Below are 23974 nucleotides of genomic sequence, written 5' to 3' on the forward strand. Positions count from 1 at the left end.
AACTGAACAGCACCAAAGCTGAGGCTCTTTTAACTGACACCCCCCATCAACTTCGTTCCTCCGTAAATTGTATTTGCTTTTCTGACCGTACCATTGCCCTCTCCCCTTCAGTTACAAATTTGGATGTCAAGTTAGACTCGCATCTGTCATTTGATACACATGTCCATCGCCTTTGTAAAATTGCATTCCTTCATCTCAGAACTATAGCCAAACTCCATCCCTGCCTCTCCCTCAGTGATGCTGAAAAGCTGGTTCATGCATTTGTCTCCTCCAGGCTGGACTATTGTAATGCACTCCTCATCGGGATACCCAACAAGAGCCTTCAAAAGCTACAACAAATTCAAAATAGTGCTGCAAGGACCCTGATGAGGGTGCGGAAATATGACCACTTTTCACCAATCCTTCGGTCACTTCATTGGCTCCCTATTCACCTCCGTATTGAAAACAAACATTGTCTGCTTACTCACCAGTGTATCCATGGAAATGCTCCACAATATCTTAAGGAATTCCTAATGGTACAATCCACTACAAGAAACATCCGTTTTGCAAATACCTACCGCCTTCGCCCCACCATGACCAAACTTCATACAATGGGTGACCGAGCCTTTGCAGTCGCTGCTCCACGGCTCTGGAAAGCCCTACCAGAGAGCCTGAGAACACAGCAGATTGTGGGCTGTTTTAAAAAACAGCTAAAGACTTTTCTATTTATGAAAGCATATTAACAAGAATGCTACTAATTATTGTTGTTTTATCTCTGTTTTTAACTTTTTTTGCCTTTGTTTAAACTTTTTATGTAGCACTTTGAAATTTACTACAAATGTAAAGTGCCCTATAACTAAAATGCATTATTATTATTATAATTATTATAACCTGGCCATCACCATTGCAAATAAGAAAGGGCTCAGAGCCGATCCCTGATGTAAGCCTACCTCCACCTTGAATGCATACTGTATGTGACTCCTACCGCAGACCTCACCACTGTCGCACTTCCCTCATACATATCTTGTACAACTCTTATGTACTTCTCTGCCACTCCCGACTTCCTCATACAATACCACAACTCCTCTCGAGGCACCCTGTCATATGCTTTCTCCAGGTCCACAAAGATGCAATGCAACTCCTTCTGGTCTTCTCTATACTTCTCCATCAACATCCTCAGAGCAAACATCACATCACATCTGTGGTGCTCTTTCCTGGCATGAAACCATACTGCTGCTCACTAATCATCACCTCCCTTCTTAACCTAGCTTCCACTACTCTTTCCCATAACTTCATGCTGTGGCTCATCAGTCCTACACATCCGCCTTATTCTTAAATATCGGCACCAGTACACTTCTTCTCCACTCTTAACTCAAGACTCAGGCCCTTTAATCATTTCTTTTTTCCTTAATTAGCAACCAAACAATATTAAGACACAAAATGACACATAAACAACAACCTGCATCCATCACACAATAACTGAAAATAAAGAAAGGTGAAGGCCTCAGTAATTTTGATCTGCTCAGGTCCATAAAACATTTTTATGGTGCTCTTAAAAAAAGAAAATCAACAATTTTGGAAATGTCTGCCATGGCAGAATGAGTGTCATGGAATTAAATACAAGGTTTAATTAACGAGAATTGGCTTCAAATTAAGAAACTTAATGAAATGAAGTTGGTTGGAGTTTGAGGCCCCGACTTAGTTGGTCAACTGGTGGCTCACTTCACATCAAATTTATGTTTAAGTGCCGTTTAAGGATAAAAGAATCAATTCAACAATCAGTCTCAAGAAAAGTCAATCAAAATAAAGGGAAATAATTAGCAGCAAAAACTGGTCACTAATTAAGAAAAGAATTAGAATGAAAACCTGCAGCCACAGTACTGTACACAGTACCTGCAGCCCAGGACTGGAGTTGGAGACCCCTGCAGTCTAAGGTCATTACTTGTGTTAATTTTGTAAGAAGTAGTATTGAGACAACCTGTTCTTCAGTAAGATTTCTTATTTCCATACCTATCCACCAAACCGACACGATATTTTTCTTATTTCAAACGCTGCGGCTGTGAAAGGAAATTAAACCGATCTCAAAGCAGAAGCTTTCAAAGATAAAAGTAGGCATGATGTAATGGTTAAGTCACTGGAGTGTAAACCACAAGTTTACCGGTTCATTTCCCACCTCTTCCTCAGCAAACCACTTAATGTTGCCTGTGCTCATTCTTTATCGATATTAAACACCTGTACCTTATCTCGATTTTGCAAGTTACCTTGTATAAAGACATTAGCTAAAATAAAAGTGTCGCAACTACTGGGTATAATACGGTCGAGGAGCGCGTGCGTGAGAATGAACGACGCAGCAATGGAGGGCGGGCTTTATTCCCTGAAACTTTTTCGCTATTGGCTGTCACTGTTGTCCGTTACTTTTTTCAGCTGGCGAAGCATTATTTTTTTTTAGAGAATGTCGCAGAGAGATTCTTAAAATAATAGCACGATCTAGGTATGTAACTAATTTAAAAGAATATAAAATTAAACAACAGTGGTGTTGTCATCAATTCAGATAACAATTTAATATCACAACTCCTCACAGACTTCAAACTGCCAATCACCATATCCGAGACGACATGTTGGGCGGAACCTTTTTTCTTTCGCGTCGTTGATCTCGCATGTTCTCTCTTCTCTTTTCAACGTCCGCTCCCAAGTGTCGCGATACTGAGAGAGGAGGAGGAGAGTTAAAAAAAAAAAAAAAAAAAACACCAAGAGAAGAGAAAACATTAGAAGGAAGAGGAAATAGGGGCTTGTATGGTTTCTAAAGTTTCTCCAAACCAGATCCCTCCTACGCAACAAAACACATCTCTGAAAAATTGTTAACGGATAACGCGAGGAAAGCAGCGTGGTGAGTTGTTTCTCGTCTCGGATGAGTGTTTCGAATGTTCTGTTGTGTTTTCTGTCGAACCTCGAGACAGGGAGGAAACTGCCAAAGAGAAAGAAAACGAGACGGATGAGGGAAGAAAAAAAAAAGATGACAAAAGAGTTTAGCGAGAGGCGTTTGTCCTGACGACTGGAGTGTTGATATGCGTGATGTTAACGCAGGTGACAGCCCCCTCTGTCCCAAGCCTAGCTCGTGCGTGGAATTCCGGCCAAAGAGGCGCCACCGAAACCGTCGCCTAGCGGCGATGATTTTCATGCAGTGGTTGGGTGACTCGGGAACTGTTGGTGTTAGTTGAAATATCATAAGAGTACATTCGCCTGTAGGAGACATTAGTGTAATTTCTGTTTGTTTTTCTCGAGTCTTTATTTTGTGCACCGGTAAATAATTCCTAGCAAAATTAAGTGACTTTTAGGAACGTGGCGTTTCTTTTAACTGACGTTCAAAATGAATCAAAGAATCGCCGTAAGCCTTACTGTTAAACCCCCGTTGTCATGTCAGACTTTTAGGGCCTCTCTTATAACGTCGCGGGTGTGTCTGCGGCCCACTGTGTGTGTGTTTATGTTTATGAAACCTTCGCGAAATAAATATCCGCATAGGGAAGTGTCCTGATCATTTTTTGCATTAATTTTTGTGTGCCCTGTCGCAAAGCGCTTTCATAAAAGTACGGAATGCCGATTGAGGACGACTTACCAATGTTAAACTCCCTAGCGGTACTTCCTTCTCTAGTGTGCAGTATAAGAGAAACGTCTTTTTAATCATTTAACATTTGTGTATTTTTTTTCTTTTTAATAAAAATACAAGGAATATCACGGTGCATTGTTTGTCCGCCTGGCTTACGTTAACAATTTAACTAAGCAAGCCGTTAAGGTCTACAGTAGGGGACCCCAAGTTCAGTCCGGGGGTACCAGTGTGGTTGCGGGTTTTCATTCAAACCAGTTTCACAAATAAATGATTCAGTCTGTCTTCTGAATGATCTAATTTTTAGTCTTTTTCCTCTCTTAGTGTGCCTTCAGAAATAAGCATTATTATAATTTAGATTTAAAAAAATTCAGAAATTTGCATTTTTCCAAGTTCAGTCCGGGGGTACCAGTGAGGTTGCGGGTTTTCATTCAAACCAGTTTCACAAATAAATGATTCAGTCTGTCTTCTGAATGATCTAATTTGTTAATTAGTATTTTTCCTCTCTTAGTTTGCCTTCAGAAATAAGTGTTAGTATAATTAGATCTGAAAAAATTCAGAAATTTGCATTTTTACATATTTTTTTAAATGTCCGCTTTCATTTACCACGTTCTTTCTATTTAACTATTTCCACTGGACTTTACTCTTTTAATTGTATCCAAATACTGACAGTTAGTGGTGTGCAGTACAGATGCAAATGACACCGAGTACTAAAGAGAAGCAGCTACTTTTGTATAAAATTCACTTGTAAGGTAAGAAAGAAAAATCATAAATAAAGAATATCTCTCGTACCGTCAAATTCTTCCTACACATCCCTAAAAGTGATAATTTGGGCATTTTTGGATTGACACAAAAATCAGAAACGGGGAAAACAGCCGCTTGTTTAGTAAAGAAAGGCAGGAGTCCAGTTAAAAGCTGAAGGTGTTTGGGAATGAACCCTTGCGGTTAAGGCGGCCCAAAGGACTGAACCTGAGGGCTAACCTTTTATTACTAATCAGTACACAGATGAATGTAACGTTGAAGTAGCAGCTCTGCTTTAACATTCTCTGTTATTTGCACCCGTGTCTGCCCAGCTTGCCGCTGTCAGTATTTGGATACAATTTAAAGAGCAAACTCCACAGAGAAGAGGGGGTTAATTGAAATTAAAATGGTAAAAGGAAGTTAAGCTTTCAAAGTAGTTTGTCGTAATTTTATATTTCTTCTGAATGCAAATATCATATTAGAGCACTTTTCAAAATGCAGAATAAGAAAAAACAAAGCAGCGAAACAGATTGATTGATTGAGACCCAAGTGACCCACTGATTTGTGAAACTGGTTGAAATGAAAGCCTGTGACCACTGTGGCAGTCCAGGTGAGGACTTGGAAACCCCAATCTACCAAATAACTTCCATATGTAAACTTATAACCCTTTCGTTGTTAATAGAAGCAAAAGTGGGTAAAAGCTTTGCAAATTCTAATTGGTATGAAGACATTTGGTTTATAGGAAAAAAAGCAAGGTAGGGTAATCCTTTTTTGTCAGATTTGTTTACCACCCTTAAAATGATGCCAGGGCTTGCTGGATTTAGAGGTGCATTGTTCTTAAGGGCTACAGCAGACAATTTTGATAATTGATATAAACTGCTTTTGTTATTTATTTTTTGCATCAATTGCATAATCTTTGTTTAGTAACGGTTTTCTATTCTGCTGAATATTTTAAAATTTGTGGAAGTGAACCTCTTATTTATTCCGCTAGTGATTACAATATTCTGTATTTGGAAAGTAACGTTTCAGTGATTCCTCTTCACTTGCATAAATTTAAGTAGCATCAGATGTGGGTTATTTACATTTATTTTTGCTATACAGAGTTTAATATGTTTAAGTTAATCAGTTTTAGTAACCTTGTCAGTAAGATTAATAGCTGTCCATTTCATTGATTTGCTCTTCGATTAAGAGAGAGAGGTTGGGAGCATGTGCTTAGGCATTGTTCAAATTGGAATTCCTTGGAAGCAAATACTCAGTTGTCTCACGTGAAATGATGTTTGTGAACCAGTTTGTCTTGAATTAATCAGTTGAGCATTTATGATCTCTTCATTATCACCTTATACATTAATGCACTGCTTTTCAGTTTTGGTCCTGGAGGGTCACACTCACAACAATCAATTTCCTAATTGGAGGCCATTCCTTGCTGATAATGAAATTTGGTGTTTAAGGATATGAATTGTTAGTACAGTGTGAAGTACTAGGGTGTTGTACCGTGTTAGCCATTATGAATGTAGAGAAAAGCCAAGCAAAATGACACCTTTTATTGGCTAACTAAAAAGATTACAATATGCAAGCTTTCGAGGCAACTCAGGCCCCTTACGAAGAAGGGGCCTGAGTTGCCTCGAAAGCTTGCATATTGTAATCTTTTTAGTTAGCCAATAAAAGGTGTCATTTTGCTTGGCTTTTCTCTAGTACAGTGTGACAAATCTTTGTCACATTGTATGTAGTTTTTCATTTTCTAAGAACATTATCCATATATTTTGTGCACTGGAGCGAATGTAAACCTTCTCTTTTCTCTTTTATTTATCAAACATTTTATTAAGACAGAAGTGTCATGATACATATGCTCAGGTTTAAACGGAACCAATGTAGCTGTAGAGCTAGTGGTTCCTTTGTCATTTATATCTTACTAGCCATTAGGCCCGTTACAATAACGGGCGTTAGAACAGTAGTGCATAAACATTAGTAGGAACAGTCAATATTAAATGGCAAGGGACCTTGACCTCATTCTGTTTGTTGGTCGTATTTTTCTTTGTCTTTCAGCCTTTCCTTTGTTGATGTTTACGTGCTGAGCTGACCGTTCTTCGTGGGCTGCCGCCGTGTATTATGTGTCTTTAATTTTCTGTGACAGTAATACTGTCTTGTACGTCCGTAATATATCTTTAATTTTCTCTGGCGGTAATACAGGCGTGCGCGTCGGTAATATGCCTTTAATTTTCTCTGACAGTAATATCGCGCATCGCACCGTGCCCCGCGCATGCGCACTTCACCAGAAGACGGACACCTGGATGCACACAGGGATTTTATTAAAGAGCATTAACTGTTGGCTTATTAAGGCAGTAGGAAACAATTAAAACCTAAATGCAGATGTTTGAACAAAGCATATTATGATTAAGAATCATGAAAAGTGGAGTACTAGGGTGTTGTACCATGTTAGCCATTATGAATGTCATCTTGCCTGAAGAAAGGGCCTGAGTTGCCTCGAAAGCTTGCATATTGTATAATCTTTTTAGTTAGCCAATAAAAGGTGTCCTCTTGCTTGGCATTTCTCTACATTCATAATAAGTGGGTTAACTAAAGAAAAGCTTAAAAAAAAAAAAGACATGGCTTTATTAGCAAAGAAATAGATTCTAATTAAGAAAGTGATATTAGTGAAAACCTACAGCCCCCCAGATCTGTAATTGAATAGTGGTTATCAGTGACTTAGTACTGCTGTGTTTGATGTTAATGTTTTGATAATCTGTGAATATAAGTTAGAGTTGTTGTCTGAAGTCAGCAGGCTAGGAAAATGGATTGATGGATGGCATGCTGTGCAGTAATCTTTGTCACTTTTTTTAGCTGTGTGTTTATCTTTCAATTGCTTTACCATGGTGTCTTGTTTAACTTTTGTGTTTGTATTGAGTTATTTATTAACCTTGGAATGGTTCTCAATTTTATTTCTTTTTTCCGCTGAGTTCTAAAGTGGAGTGAAACAAAATGTAATATTCAAATTCTGAAATATTTTTCATATTTTCATTTTTGGTAATTGCATTTTTTATGTAAGCAGTGACAATCATGTTAGGTTGCATTTAATCTTTTTGCACATGTTTTGTTTAAGGAAGGACCCAGGTAGCTAAACATTTGCTTTTCTCTTATAATAGCTTGCGTTGACAGTTCTAGTGTAGTGCTTGATAAAGCTTTCCTTTGACAAAAATTATCAACGAGCCGTGGATAGTTTGAATGTGATAATGGCACTTGTTTGTGTTGTGTAGGTTTGTTGACTTTTTGGTTCAATTTTCCTTTGGGGGAACAGTTGCTTTTCAGTGTTGTTTTATTTACCTTCTTACTATGTATTTTATGCTGAAAAAGATTTTAACCATTTATATATTTATATATATAATATATATATAAAAAAAACTAAACTCACTTTTCTTTTTTGCAGGAACCTCAGAGAGAATCTGTATGTAAGAAGAATAATACTCGCCCCGGAGGAGTGGGTCAGAGCCGGGAGAGGATAGAGATTTCTTTATTGATAAAACTGTATCTTGCATTCCTTTGTATAAATTAACCTGCACCATGGAGGCCGTTGCCAAATATGATTTTAAAGCAACTGCAGATGATGAGCTCAGTTTTAAACGTGGAGACATCCTCAAGGTATCAGGTTTTTTTTTTTTTTTTTGCCACAGCAATAATTCATTGTGCAGTGTAATAATAAGTTATTTATTTATTGTTATGTTGGTTTTTATTGTATCTGTATTGTTGCAAACTTCCCCAAGCAACCTGACCCCACACATACCTGTTCTCCCCACACTTCACTTCACCACTTGTTAGTTTCACCATGTCTATTTAGGATGAATTGAATGCAGGGCTGGAGGATGCATTGTGGTGTATTCTACATGTGATGTTGTTTATTCTTCATGGCTATATCATGGACATCGAATAAAAAGTTTGTTTAAAAAAAAAAAAAAAAACCTTTTGAACTCTGAAGGTTGTTTTTGGTGCCAGACTCATAGCGGTATATACCTGAAGGCCCATGCAAGGAACCGGCTGGCCTGAATAATGGCCTACTCTTATCTGTTAAGATATGCTACTGTTGTACTGCTTTACTGTCTAATTCTTGCGGTCTGCTGCCATAGAGACATGTTCTCAGAAGGGCACTACACCTCTCTGATATCATTACCCGCCTGGCCCGATTACCGGTCTTTACTATATTAAACTATACACATAATATACTGCTAGCTAGTTACACTACTTAGGCAAGTGACGCTAATTTTATTTTAGCTGCAGTTCACTTTTGTGCTTTCTTGTACGTTTTTCAAGAAAAAAATGGAAAGGATTTCAATTAGGAATCCGGTCAAAGCAATAGATGCTTGGTATATACAGAGAGGTACAAGCAGGCAAACAGCGTTTCCCCTTCTGGGCCACGGGAGGTTTCTTTCCTCCCTGAGCTCACCTTCACGCATCTGCATTATGGTGTGATGTGCGCCGCCTCTGTCAAACTCCCACCTTCCACCATCCCCTGCATAAGTTGAACCGTGTCTGAGGGAGTTCAGGTGCTTGGTGACATATGCGTTCGAGGGATTGATTGGAAGGAGGTGCAAATCATGTGGTGTTGGGCATTGTTTCTGGCACTAAAAACTGTTTTGAAGCACATCATTCACAAGTTGTATTTTGGTGTTAGGCCTTTAGCATGGGCGGTAGAAAATGGTGAAAACTGCGAGACTGAAATTGCTACAGCTTGCTGTATAGTATCAGTTTGTTGTTATAACATTGTGGCTTATTATATTACCATTAATGTAATGTGACTTGCTGTTCTGCACAGTGGTTTATCACATTGAAGTGACATGTTGTCACAGATGTTATGCTCAAAAAGTGCACTTTATATTTTTTTTTAAATGTTTTTTGTGCAATTACCTTTTTTTTTTTAATTTAACTTGTTTGTGAGTTTACCCTGTTTTGCATACACGTCTGAAATAGTTCTAATACGAATCGCTAATGAATGTAAATGAGTGATTTAATGCAGACCTAGGTTGCAGCCTTCAGGGAATACTCGAATCATCATATTGGTGTGATTGTATGAATCAAAGGGTTAAATCAAGCATTTATGGAGTGTTTGAGAGAATTCATTATTGTAGTTTTCTTGCTTGTTTTGATTCTTCATTAATGTAAAAGTTGTAGCATAACCGAATTACTTCAGATGCAATTAAGTACACATTATTTACCATATCATAGTTGTTTTGACCACTTAATAAATGTCATTCTCACCAATACTGTATGCCTTTAATTCAGTTTTTTACAACTTCAGATTCCTGCAAAGCTTTTATCTGATAAATGTTAGTTTGTTTTGAGCTGCAAATGTAAGTGCTGTGCTTATCAAATGGTAAGCAAGATTGTGCAAGTAGTTCATTGGTCAAAGAGTTGCATACTTCCTCTTTCAATAATGGCTCACTTTTAAGTTGCACGAATACAAACTAACTGCTAAACTAGAGGACTCAAGGTAACCCCAGAATTTGAACAAGGAAGTAAAAATTATGGCTAATGTAGAGGAGAGAGTGACAATGTGTTCTACTGCAACCAGGAGTAGTGTTTCTTTGAACAAAAGGGTGGATGGATAGATTCATTATGTAATACAGAGGAGTATCACAGCATTCTGTACTTGTGAACAGTACTACAACTTGTATGTACAGTATATAGAGATGTCTTCATGTAGCTTGTGATCCTTTAAACTTGTATCAGGTATTTAATGTTGCTTGAGGCAGCAGACATGGCTGTTACATTCCATAATAATTTATTCAGTGGAGTATTTCTTTCCTCTTGTGCTGTTTTGTATAAATCTAAGTTTAGAATGTAGTTGACTCGTTTTACTATTTCAGTAGTCAAAGTTGAAATAAAAAGTTTACATCTCCATTTCCAGTTTTTTCCATATGTCATTATATGACTTGGATTTCAAGAGTGTAATCGTGTTCCTCCAGTTAACTGTAACAGACCTGCAGTCATACTACATGTGGGGAAGCCATAAGAAGTGTTTGTGTGCTGCCAGTTAGAGCAGATGCATGAATGCTCCAGTCATGCTGAAGCCTCACTTGCAGTGGTCTCTCTCTCTCAAACACACACACACCACTGGCCATAAAACTTCTGTGCATTCAGTAACTTGTGAAACATGCAAGACAGTCCCTGCCAACTCTTATCTAAAACGGATTACTTAGGGTATAGGCAAGACTAGTCAAAGGCAACTAAATGAAAACTAAAAGCTGTATATAACAGTCTTTGTGTTTCACCCTTCCACTAATTCATTGACAAATCATGCATGATGTCACAGAAGAAACTCGAGCAGTAAGCTTGTATAACTTCACCATGGTTTAGATTTCTTTTCCTTTTTGCTATTTATTGAAACTGAATTTATAAGTGAAGTGGAATTGAGAAAATCAAAGCAAAATGAGCAAGGTGGTTTTTCACACACATGTAACAGCCAAAATTAGGCTCCATGTGTGAAGTAAAGATTCTCATTAAGCTGCAAAGCAGCACTGTCACTAAAGTTTTTATTTATATATATATACTGGTAGGTAAACCACCCATACAATCAGATTGTGACACAGACTATGAATGCCGTGAATATATATATATATATATATATATAATATAAAAAACAGGTTATTAAACAGACATCAATGTTCATATTAATGCTACTTTGTTTTGACTGCACAATGAAAGAGTTGGAATAATTTTAATACAATTGATCACAGAGGCAATGCCTGTCCCAAATTTTGTACGTTTTGCATACATAAATCAGAAGGCGACACTCTTTTTAATTTTAGGTGATATAAATTTCTCCTTCTTCTTTCCTGCTATGAAGTTTGTAACCTTCTATCTGTGAAGACCACATGAAACAGTCGTCTTTGCAGTGATTAATAATTTTTTCCACCAATCGGTGGTCTTCTTTCATTTTCAGTTTCTTTACTCGGTCATTTCCTGTAAGCTACTTTAAAACTGTCAAATTGTGTGTTCATTATCTTCTGTGATTTGCCTGATTCTCGTATTAAAGAAGTTGTGTATTTAGTTCAGTTGTTTTCATCCAGGATTTAGTTAAGCTTTTTGGTTGAAATACTTTTTGTTAAATGAGTTTATATCCAGTGTGACCTAAACGTTAAAACCTTTAAGTGGCTTGAATTTTAGTGCAGAATTGTGAGCTCAGCATGTTAATTTTGATTGCATAACCAAGACACAGTTCAAATATATAATCAATACTGCATTCCAAATATTTCTTTAATGTTAGGTTATCTCAGCCCTCCTCCTCTACTAATATGGAGAATTTTGTGAACAGTCTCTAATTTTTTATATATTATTTTTCCCATGGCATTTGTAGTCTGAATCACAATCTGATTGTATGGGTGGTTACCTACCAGGTAACGCTATATATATATATTATATAATTATAATACATTTTATTTTAAAAATCTCCAACACCCTTTCATTTAGAATTAAAATCTGTGTACTCTTTCAAATCAAAAAGGCCTACCAGTATTGCTATTTTGATAGTGCATGTATTTGTACATGGTTTTTAGTGTGTGTTAAATTGACCATTCGATCATCTGTGAGTGGTAATAGTTTTAACTTTTAGCCCAAATAAAAAAAAATCAAAGGCTTCATGTTTTGAATGGGTGCTGGTGGAGGAGGTGTTTTTTGAATATGAAAATGTCTTTCCCTTTTTTGTTGCTTTACAATTTAACAGTAATGAAAAATTGAATAAAAAAGCTTCACATTCTTGTAATGCATCCACACATGTAGCAAGTAAAAATAGTAATGTAAAAAAACTAAAATGTATCTCGATAAATTTCAAAACTTTTTCCATACTTTGTGCTCATTTGAAGAAATTAAGAGATGAAGAAGACAATATTTCAAAACTCCCACAATGGCTAGACTCGGTGGCTAACACAGATTAGTTTTAACACACTTGAATTGTGTTTATGCAGGGCTTGAATTTCAGCATGGATTTCGGGATTAGTGCCAATTATTTAAAAATCTCCCGTAGTTTGATTTAATAAATTGGGGAAAATCCCGCTGTTGTTTGAAGGCAAAAAAGGCTTTTGTAATTGCCTTTTTATCTTACCATGGAATGAGTTCAGGAATAAAAACACATGATTCAGGTATGCTTTGAGAGCATAATGATATGACTGATCAGCTATGACTTGCAGTTATTTTGACTTGTCGTCATGCATTTGAATGAAGGAGTTAGACATTACCTGTATATTGTGAGTAAATTTGTCTTCTGTCTTCCTCCAAGGTACCATTTTTTCTTAGAACAATCCATACATTTTTCTAACTGGCACATCCAATTTAGGGTCACAGGAAGCAGGTTTCCATAATGGCTGCAGTGGACCCTAGGAAGTAAGAAAATCTTATTTCAAGCCTTGAATGATGTGGCTATCCCTGTACCGTGAATTTTTTCCAAAATTTTATTTGATTAATGTTTGAAAACTGTCTATGTTGACTAGAAATTTGTGATTTAGTTTCCTATTTGAGGTACAAGGCACATCTAATGATATGACTTATAATGTATAGAAGTTTATAATCGCAGAGAAGTGTGGTTAGTACTAAACTTCATTGCTGATAACTAATCGGCAAGCACTAAATTTGTGTCATTAGCTGGGTTTTTTAAGTCAGTGTTGTATAAATCGTAACAAACATAGTGAAAGCACATACAACCTGTATTTGAATGGTGTGTGAATGAATGGGTTGCACACCCCACTTACTGTTAATTACTGCACTTAGTGTCAATGGATGACTGATTTAATGGATGACTCTGGGTTATCATACAGGCATTGACTGTAGCAAAGTTAGAATTTCTGTGATTTCCTTTGCAGGGTGGGGGGTGGTGAGATGGCACAATACGGAATGTTTTACAGGAATTTGCAAGTATTAATTTTCAGTGACAAGTTTAATTTCACTGGTAATCTTAAATTTTAAGAGAAATGTAAAAGGGAGAAAAATTTGGAAAATAAAAGGATTATTAGTAATATTTGAAGTTTGATTTGACTTCTCCTTGAATCCATCTTTTAAGTCAATGTTTATTATCCAATGTCTCCCCCACATATGGATGCAAAAGTTTTTGAAGAGTAAAGCGATTCACTTATTGATGTGGCACTGTTATGTTTCAGTTTTTAATTTTTTTGTATTGGTATTAAGTAGTGTGTTTTCAGTTACTCCACATGCAATCCACAAAATGCAAGTGAACAAATCGGTACATGTACTTGTTTAGATAATCATGATTCTCTAACACATTAAAATTTAATAAATCCCTTCACTTGTGTCCCTTCAGAAATGAAATTCAGGCCTCTATTTCTAGATGTTGCTGTTAATTTTAATTGATCCTAATTAATACATTGTAATTCTTTGGTAGTTAAATGTTTTGTGTGCTGTCAATAGAAAAATATGAGCATTCTTATATTGTTTGTATTGTAAAAGTGGTATTCGTAAACCAAAAACTGTGTGCAGTACTTACACTTTGTTTTTTCTCTTGCCCCAACCATATACATTTAGCTATATGAATGTTATTTTGTCAAGTTTTAAAATGGTTGATACCATCTTTTTTTTTTTTTTTTTTTCTCTCTCCGTTGGGGGTGGAAAATGCTCCCATAACAACATACTTAGAGTTTGTGTTTGTAGATGGTTTTTAAATGTCATTTTGAAATATTTATTTAGCATCCTTATTTGGTTCCTGCCTTGATTCTTGAATTGCCAGTGAAGGCTTTTTGCCTGCTTGGACCAATACCTTTAAGTATATTTGAGGTAGGGAGGGTGGATGGATGGATAGTTTGATTAATAAGTTCTCAACTTTTAAGAAATATGGATTCCAGCCTTGTCTTTGGCTTCTGTAATTGAATGTAGCTTTTGCTTCTTGGCTTTAACAATGGATGGAGGAATTTGGCAGAAGAAATATTTTTTTATATGTATGTTGGTTTATTTCAAAGACTATTTTAAAAAGCATGACTTGTGACCTATAGATAACTTGCATATACATAGTTACGATAAAACATTTAAGCTATTGTGCAAATATATTGGAGTATGGTTGTTTAGATAGATAGATAGATACTTTATTAATCCCAATGGGAAATTCACATTCTCCAGCAGCAGCATAATGATAGAATAAATAATATTAAATTAAAGAATGATAATAATGCAGGTGAAAAACAGACAATAACTTTGTATAATGTTAAATGTTAACGTTTACACCCCCGGGTGGAATTGAAGAGTCACATAGTTTGTCGCTGAAGCTGCTCCTCTGTCTGGAGATGATACTATTTAGTGGATGCAGTGGATTCTCCATAATTGATAGGAGCCTGCTGAGCACCCTTCGCTCTGCTACAGATGTTAAACTGTCCAGCTCCATGCCAACAATAGAGCCTGCCTTCCTCACCAGTTTGTCCAGGCGTGAGGCGTCTTTCCTCTTAATGCTGCCTCCCCAGCACACCACCGCATAGACGAGGGCGCTCGCCACAACTGTCTGATAGAACATCTGCAGCATCTTATTGCAGATGTTGAAGGACGCCAGCCTTCTAAGGAAGTATAGTCGGCTCTGTCCTTTCTTGCACAGCGCATCAGTATTGGCAGTCCAGTCTAATTTATCATCCATGTTTACACTCTGCATTGGCTGCTTTCCGTTGATTGATACTGCAAAGCTTTTTGGAGTTGGAGCTCTAGATCCTTATTTTAAAATGCTTGCTTTTTGTCTGAGGACTGCGAGGACAGATTTTCAAGACTCCTTAACATGACTGCTACAGGTGGGCAACTGAACAATTACAGCAGGAAGTCTTTCTATATCTTAATTTCAATTTTTTTTTTTTTTCTTTTTTAAAGAGCAATGGTATTCCACCTTTTCCAAATACTGAAGTTAAGTGTTTTTAAATGTCGTTCCATGCTTATGCATGTGTTATGAAGTCACTATATGGACACCTTTCAAATAAAGTGTTGCTGAAATTTGTCACCTTAATGCTCTGTATGCATGGTTAAGTAATTTCTAAAAAAAAAAAAAAAAAGCCACCATTTCTAATACATTGGTGCATGCTAATCCTGTCAAGATAAAATTGATATAGAATTGAAATGAAGCATTGTGTATCGGAATCGAATCAGGACATCAACCTGCAATTGCTGAGCGCTTTGAGTAGTGAGAAAAGCGCTATATAAATGCGAAGAATTATTATTATTATTAAAACACAGTCCTACCGATCACTGATAACATGTTACTGAATTAGCCAATTGAGATTTTTTTTTTATTTCTTTATCCCTTTAAAAAACTTATTCCGTTTAGCTCCGCCATAAACAGACACAGAGAAGCAGTAATTCTGTATTAAAGGTTTAATTTTTATAGTATTTTTATAATTAAACTATAGACCATATAATTAAGAAAATTAAATTCTATAGGTGTATTGTCCAGTCAACATAAATATTTTCTGTGTATTTTATTATAGTATTTTTATCCATGAAACATGGCATAAAATAAAATGCTTCTAATTGCCCACTGTTTAAATACCAAAGCTGAAATAAAAAAAATAAAAAAAATTCATTATTTGTATAACAAAAGAAATTATATACTGTATATTCTCACACATTGATTCAGTTAATTGATATCGGCAGTTAAACACTGCTTAAATGTAAATATACATGCATTCTAGATTTTAATTATTTTTGCCATTAATTGCACTACAGCATTTTGCAGTTAAATTTTTTTTAGTTTTTTTTTTTTTTTCCTTTTTTCTGTGTTCCAGCTAGGCATTCCTAATTCTTGATGTGTAATTATAAATCTAGATTTCCAATTTTAATTGTGCAGTTCTTGTTTCCTACAAAAACTTAGTGTGACACACAGAAACAAACTGGTGGCTTTTTTTAAGTTTGTAATCTGTCAACTGTTGATAAGATGTATATCAAGAAGATGTAAAGCTAACATGCTTTACACGTTTCAACTAAAATGGATAGATTTTGCTGTTTAACAAGCCTCTTTACTATGAAGCATTGTTAAGTTCTTCATCTTTTTCTAATTAAAAACATAAGCTGTTGCACTTAACACAAACTTACTGACTGTCCAAACTCAGACAAGCAATGTTTGCTTTAAAAGACAAAATTCATTAAAGTAGATTTTATTGCCATTTTTCTAATTGCACAAGATGACTCCTCCAAATCCTTTAGTTAATGTAAAGGCTATTATTCCAGTTTTTTCTCTCGCTAGTAAAGTCCTTCTTTTTACAGGAAGTCTGCAACAAAAAAATACATGCATTATTCAGCTACTGTAATACCTCAAATAAAGAACTACCGCTAAATTACTGTACACATTAGAAAAGCAGATGCTCAAAAATAACCGCTATATGTGATTGGCCAATTTATCATTTATCAATTGAGTCTTTTCTAGTGAATATCCAACCAATTTTAATTGGTAGCCAGTCAATTGGAGCATCACTAATTCTAATAACAGGAGAATGCAAGTTACATGTTTTGAAAATCCCACCTCCCAACATTTAAGCATCAAACAGATACAAAAACACATAAAATGTGAAGTAACATGCACAAGTACAGTGCATAAAATATGCTAAAAATTGAACATGTAAATTTTGAGTTGCTGTGATTTGACAGTAATTTCTGAACATTATAATACCCATTAAATCAGCCACAATATACCAAAACAACAATCAGTGGAATACCAGGGAACTAAATAAATTGACAACCCGAAAAAAGTAGAACATTTTAACATGGAACATTAAAACAACTGGCCGAATTACAGAAACGTGAAATAAAGCAGGTAGAGCTGAAGTAGAAGGACGGGGTAGAGAATGAACAGCAGACTGATTATGGAATGGCATGAAGATGATATCTGGCATTCATACAGAAATCAATCATTGAACTGGTAGGGGTCAAAACTGACTATCAGTTGTGGCAAAACTTGAATGAGTTCTATTTAAGAGTTCAACTACAGGATTTTGCTTTAGAGGTAGGTTCGCAAAATAACAGACTGAGAACTGGAGCCAGGAGTTGGCCCTTCTTTGACCAGAAAGATACTTAAACAAAAGTTAGGGTCCAGACAGAATAAGTGACTGTCTGCTTCACCACTGTACAGATTAGCTTTCTTCAATATTCCACTCCATATTTAAAATGTGCTTGGATTCACAGCAAGTACCCAGCTGATGGAAAAAGGCAGTTGTTAATTCCATTGACAAAAACTGCACGCCCCAAAGCAGTAAGTAACTTTAGACCAGCAGCATTATCTTCTCATATCATAAAATCCTTTGAGAATTTAATTAAGAGACAACTACTTAACAAAACGGAGGCTCTTCTGAACCCTTACCAGTTTACATACATTCCAAACTGGTGTGGAGGATGCCACAGCAAGACCTGAATTTTCTGTATGAGCACTTTGAAGCATCACAAAAGTACGCAAGATTGCTGTTGTAGACTTTTTGTTAGCATTAAACATGACCCAGCCCTATATTTTACTTGACAAACTGATTGATCAGTTCTGTTTGGACCCTAACTTGGTAGGGGTGGATTCTGGACTTTTTAACAAACAGAACACACAGATTGAGTGTCAGTGCCTTTTCTCTAATAACCTAAGTACATCTTTGGGCACTCCGAAAGGGTGCTGCCTATCTCCTCTTTTGTTTTTCTGATATACAAATGACTGCATTAGATCGCACAAGGATAGACCTATGCTAAAATTTGCAGACTCTGTCATTGTGAGTCTTTTACAACATAAGGAAGACAGCCATAGACCTATCATCAATGAGTTTGTACAATGGTGTGATCATTCCAATTTATGACTAAATATTTCTAATACAAAGTATATGGTGATAGGTTTCAGGTGCTCCCCACCATCCACTGTCTCAACTTTAAATTTGTAAAAAGGCGGCAGTTACAGTTTTTCTTATGAAACTCTATTGTTTTAAAGTAGGGCTGTAAATAACAATTGTGATAATCTGTTAATTTTGCAATTATTTTGTCAATTGATTAGTTGAATTGTTCGTGTTTAATTTTGAATTAAAATCTAAGTGCATGAAATTGAACTTTTCACCAAATGTATAAAATTTTCAGAAATGTTTTTTTTTATGATCTTTAAAAAATGTACTACTTGTAGATATTTAAAAAAATAGCTTTTACACAACGTTTATAAAATAATAATTTGGAAATAAATAGTAATAAATATAAAACAGTAGCACGTCTGGCTCTGGTTGTGTCATGAAAACACACAGAAAAATGTAAACACAACAGTTTTCAGTAAAATTAAACTTGCAATTTGGCTTCTGTATTCAGAATGACATTAAACCAACAATTCAAAAATAAACATTATTTATTTATTTTTTTTTTCAGTTTCTGTGAAAGAGATAGTTTACTGGCAAAACATGTAAATATCTGACCATCACAGAAGAATCTGTTACACCAATCATGACATGATTAGTTTTGTTTTTCTTTGCAAGTCTGCAGTAATATTTAAAATCAGTTCAGTACATCAAACATCGTTGTCATATGTTGGGGAAATGTCCAGACTATTTTCGTTTTGCAGCCCAACAAGTGGTTTCATTTGTGTGAAACTCAGTTCTTCTTTGACTATGTAATATGCCGAGTTTATTTTAACTGAAAGTTCATTTCTTTTTGCATCATCATTTATCATTTTTTGTGTCTGGAAACCTTTTACCACTGCAGATTTTTTGGCACATTTACTTGCAGGCAACACACTGTCACAGTCTGTTTCATGTCATTTTCTGTCGCAAGTGTGCTATTGGATGCTTTACGTTTGAAACTGTGTGATCCTGCCACAGTTTGTTTTACCAGAAAAACTAGGATTGCTGCAGCAGTACTTGAACATCGTCGCTTCATCATCCAGATTACGTAAAAGGCAGTTGTACTCCGATAGCCAGATAGACTGAAACTTTTATTTTTCCACCCTGCTCCTACCCTTTGACTCGGAATGACACCTTTCAGTTACAGTTGATGTGCTGCGAGATTTACCACTGCACTCTTGCTGAGTTTTTGATTTCCTTTGCAAACAAGATTGGGTGGTGGGGTTCTGCTCAGACAGAGACTTGCATTTCTTCACCATAATTTTTTTTGTAAACACATACATGCTAACGTTACAGGAGTATGCAAGCGTGTGAGGCCGGGTTTATACTTCATGAGTCACATGTACCTGTAGACGCTACTGATACGCGAGCGGTGTTATACTTGTGTGTGTGTACTTTACATAAATCTGGAAGATTTTACCAGGTGGTAGTGCGTGATGTCATCACAGTGAGATAACATTTGGCTTTGCTGTGTTGTGAATTGCCTGAGACATCCATTAAATTCCAAGGACACCTTTTCTGAATATCTCTGAAAAGGGTGGATTTTTAATGATTACATCCATCAATCCAGGGCTGCACCCATTCCAGCAAGCATTAGGCGCAAGGCTGAAACAATCCCTGGACAGGGCATCAGCTCCTCACAAGGTGAATACAAGTACACACAAACACATGTGCCATTTTAGTATCCCCAAACCTGCATGTCCTTGGAAGGAAATTAGAGCACACTGTGGAAACCCACCAGAAAAACATGCAAACTCCAGTCAGGTAACACCATATTCGCTACAAGTAACTCTCTACAAGGCATCAATGCTACCGCTTTGCCACCGTGCCACCCCCACGTGTAACTAATAGTATTCGTTATTTAAATGAAGTTAATGATTTATCTGAAAAATGTAATATACATACTTCCATGCATCTCATCATGAAAGTGATATCAAGTATAAATCTAAGAATTCTAAATATTCAGCGAGCTGGAATATCATAAAATGAGTGTGTTCTGTGTGCAGTTGCTGTTTGCCGCTGCTGTCAGTTCAGGAGGAAGCCCCAGAAGCATGTAGCAATTAACAGCTGTGTCGTTTTTAAGATAATGTTTACAATGGTCTACTTAAATGACAAAATAAACTACAAGATTAAAGTTGAAATTTTGTATATTTATATCACATAATGCTGAAGTAACATTCAACTGATTGAGATGACTGCAAGTGTGTTCTCCTCTACAGAGCCTGTAATGATGTTTCCTTTTCAAATGTTGGTGCATCTCTCGTACTCTTGTGCCATACGAGGTGAGGCCAACACATTTTTCAACTATTTTTTTTTTCTGCATTCACAGTAAAGTGCTCCCAAACTCTGGAAGTCTTAGGCCGGAGTTATACTTCACACGACGCATGCTGCAGCGGATGCTTCTGCTACGCAAGCGTTGAAGTGTTTATACTTGCACGCGTACTTTACGTAAATCTGGAGGAATCCGCCAGGTGGCAGTGCGAGATATTATCATGGTGAGAACATGTTCGGCTTCTCTGTGTTGTGAATTGCCTAGAACACCCATTAAATTCCGATGACACCTTACCGCAATGTCTCCGAAAAGGATGTTTATTGATTAAATCCAGGGATGTGTCAATTCCAGCAAGCATTGGGCACGAGTGAGAAACAATCCCTGGACGATGCCTTGGCTCATTGCAAGGTGAATACAAGTACACACGTACACTAGCGTCATTTTAGCGGCACCAAATCCCCAAATCTGCATATCTTTGGAAGGAAACTGGAGCACACTGAGGAAACCCAGCAGGAAAACGATGTAAACTCCAGGCAGGGAATATCTGCGACGTGACTCCCTGCAAGACAGCAGCGCTAACGCTCCGCCACTGTGTCAGCCCATGTGTGTAATTATTAACAGTTTTCATTATTTAAACGAAATTACCGATTTATCTGTAAAATGTAATATACATACTTTAATGCTTTTCATCATGAAAGTGATATCAAGTATAAATCTTAAGGATTCTAAATGTGCAGAGAGTTGGAATATCATACATTTAATGTGCTCAGTTTGGCGATCTATTGCTGGCGATTCGCTGCTGTCAGGAGCAGAGGAAGCCCTAGAAAAAAAAAATAGCACAGAAGACGGTATGTGAGAATTTTAAAACGTATCGTGTCATTACAATCGGGAATATGCGACGCTTGAATATAAAAGCACCATGAATACATCTATGTCGGAATTTTGCTTCACCACATCAAACCACATATCAAATATCGAAGCGCACACACCGATCTTGTAGGATCCGCAAAGCGGCTTTCTGTCACATGTAGATATTAACCAGAGACTTTGATGTCACATTCCAACTTTTCGCACACTGCACCCCCCCCCGACTTTTTGCTGGTACTGCAACTTGCGCACGCGTCGTGTTAATTTCTGAGGACCTGCTCAGAGGACGCATCAAATGAACATTCAGAACACGTGGCGGCCATGATACGGGCGCGTATGCGTTCTGAGCGTGAAGTATAAATGAGCCCTTAGGGTTGTGCTGTCTTTTCTGGCGCTTGCAGTCTGCCTTTTTTCAAATGCATTCACAACTGACTGAATTAGTGACGCAATTGAGCACCACAACAATCTCTGTGTAATGACATAATTAACTAATCAATAAAAATGATTGTTGGTAACTTTTTAAATAATCATTTATGATGCTTAATTGTTGCAGCCTTTTTTTGAAGTGGGCAAAACCATAATGACACTTTTTATAAGTCCTTTATTGACTCAATTGTTACATTTGCTTTTGTTTGTTGGTTTGGTAACCTCAGCAATAAGAATGTAAACCATCTTAACAGCATTATAAAAAATTAGCAGTAAAAGTATTAGTTCACAGAGACATCTATCACTGAAATGGATTGCAAACAGGTTTTTAAGAAAGCCAACTCAATTCTGTCAAACCATTCTCTTTTTTCTCTATATTCCAGCTGTTGCCACACCAGGCTGCAGATTTGGGTTTCCAAAGGTAAAGAGCAACATGTTTAAGAGCTCTTTTATTCCTAAAACTATAAGCATTTTAAATTCTGTTACTAGTAGGGTTGCTGCTAAATGTTAACTTCTGTATTTTTGTTTTGTGTACTGTTGAAAGTAATTGTTCTTCTTTGTACTAATTTTGAGTGTGTGTTTATGCAATAACATTGTCAAATGTTGTCTTTATTTATTGGATATGTAGAACAATGTCTTCTGTTTTTGTACTTTATTGGGATAATAAGTTCTACCTAACCTAAAGATATGTGTAGCTTTTTTTTTACCACTTAAATCATCCAAGGAAATGCAGTTCACTGTACTATGACATCACCTCATCTTCTGCAGCTTTGGCAAATGACCGGTACTGTTTCCTCTGAACAACTCCCTAAACATCTCCGACATGACAGACTTCTTTGCTTCTGGTGATGATACTAATGGCTCTGCTGTCTAGGCCTCTGGTGAGATGGCTCTTTATTAGGAAACTCTGCATAAATATGCATAATTATTAATGTGTACAACATATATCTATGAAAGGCAGTATTAAAGGTGATCAGTGCAAGTAATCAAGTTGTTTAAATGATAGGATATAAATAAAATGTGTGCTCTCATCATATTTTCTAATACTTGAAACGTGTTGAGAGATCTGGGTTCCTGAGATGCAAAATAAAATATGCAAAATATCACATTGTGGCTCCAGACCAGAAATAACTGTTGCATTCAAGCTATTTTTGCCATTGTTGTCACCGAATTAGTGACATTTGCGCTCTCTAGTTTATCTTGATGCTACCAGGCTCACTAGTATGAGTCGCAAGAGAACATGGCTGAAGCACAGGGATTTTTATTTTCCATTCTGCTGTAAAGTAGCTCACCATTACAGTCACTTGACTCACTGCAGCAATAGACATCAAACAGTCTGTAATTAGAGTGACAGCATTCGTTTCTATCAATTGATTTTCAAGATGAGCTTTTGTCTTTTTGTACAGAACTGTCGTAATTTACAGAGAAGCTGAAGTACTCCCAAACACCTTCCACAAACTACGCTTGAAACTTGAATTCTCAACCCCCATTTACCCAGTTCTGTATTTAAAGGCAAAAAATGTTTTTTCAGAGGGAGTAGAGACTGGTCACACTAATGACGTGCTTGATTAAATTTTTAGTACACATCTCATCTTTTTCTACTCTGTGCAATGTATAATTCAAATCATGATGCGGTATGAAGCAATGGGGCATATAACCACTACTTGTAATGTATGATGTGTTTATAAAGCTTGATGTGTCGCTCAACACATTGAGCCACACCTTTTGTCTTTTCCATAGTCCACTTGAGCTCTTGTGATATATTGTTTTCCTGACAAACCAGTAATATTTTGTAACTGTAAACTCTCTCTACATTGCAGTCAGTAATTTGAGAAGGTCCTGAGAAGATACATTGCAGTGCTTATTGTAAAATCTTATTTTATGTAAATACCTGCAATGGGAATATAGAGTGTATAAACTTCATTACTGGTATTTGTAAAATAGTGTTGACAATTGCCCTGCGTAAAGCAGTATGCTTAAAATCTCGGCTAGTAAAGCCTATAAAAGTAACTTATTTGCAGAGACGGAAATATTGATATTATATTGATCTTTGTTAATTTCTCCCAATGTTTGTGTATATCTGGCATGAATGCTTCAAAAAAAAAAAATGAACTTAAAGCCCCCAAAAGTAACAATTCACAGAAAGAATGCATGTATTGGGAAAGCCATGCAAATCTATCAGTGTTTTGGATCAATAGTCAAAACACATGGGGGCTCTGCCCCATGCTCGCTTCGCTTGCTCACTCCCAGGTTTGGTTTACCGGATATACAATTTAAAGAGATTGTTAG

The 23974-nt window shown here is 36.5% G+C and overlaps 1 protein-coding gene across 1 annotated transcript in view; it reads left to right on the forward strand.

Annotated features, from left to right (window-relative positions):
* Positions 1–2683: 2683 nt before the first annotated feature.
* Positions 2684–23974, forward strand: part of grb2a (growth factor receptor-bound protein 2a) — an 89202-nt gene continuing 67911 nt past the window's right edge. The window contains exons 1-2 of the mRNA XM_028818696.2: positions 2684–2866; positions 7743–7954. Coding sequence (XP_028674529.1) covers positions 7877–7954 — 78 coding nt within the window. The 5' untranslated portion in view covers positions 2684–2866; positions 7743–7876. The remainder of the gene's footprint in view (positions 2867–7742; positions 7955–23974) is intronic.

This window comes from Erpetoichthys calabaricus, chromosome 14 (assembly GCF_900747795.2).
Source record: "Erpetoichthys calabaricus chromosome 14, fErpCal1.3, whole genome shotgun sequence".
Classification (NCBI taxonomy): domain Eukaryota; kingdom Metazoa; phylum Chordata; class Cladistia; order Polypteriformes; family Polypteridae; genus Erpetoichthys; species Erpetoichthys calabaricus.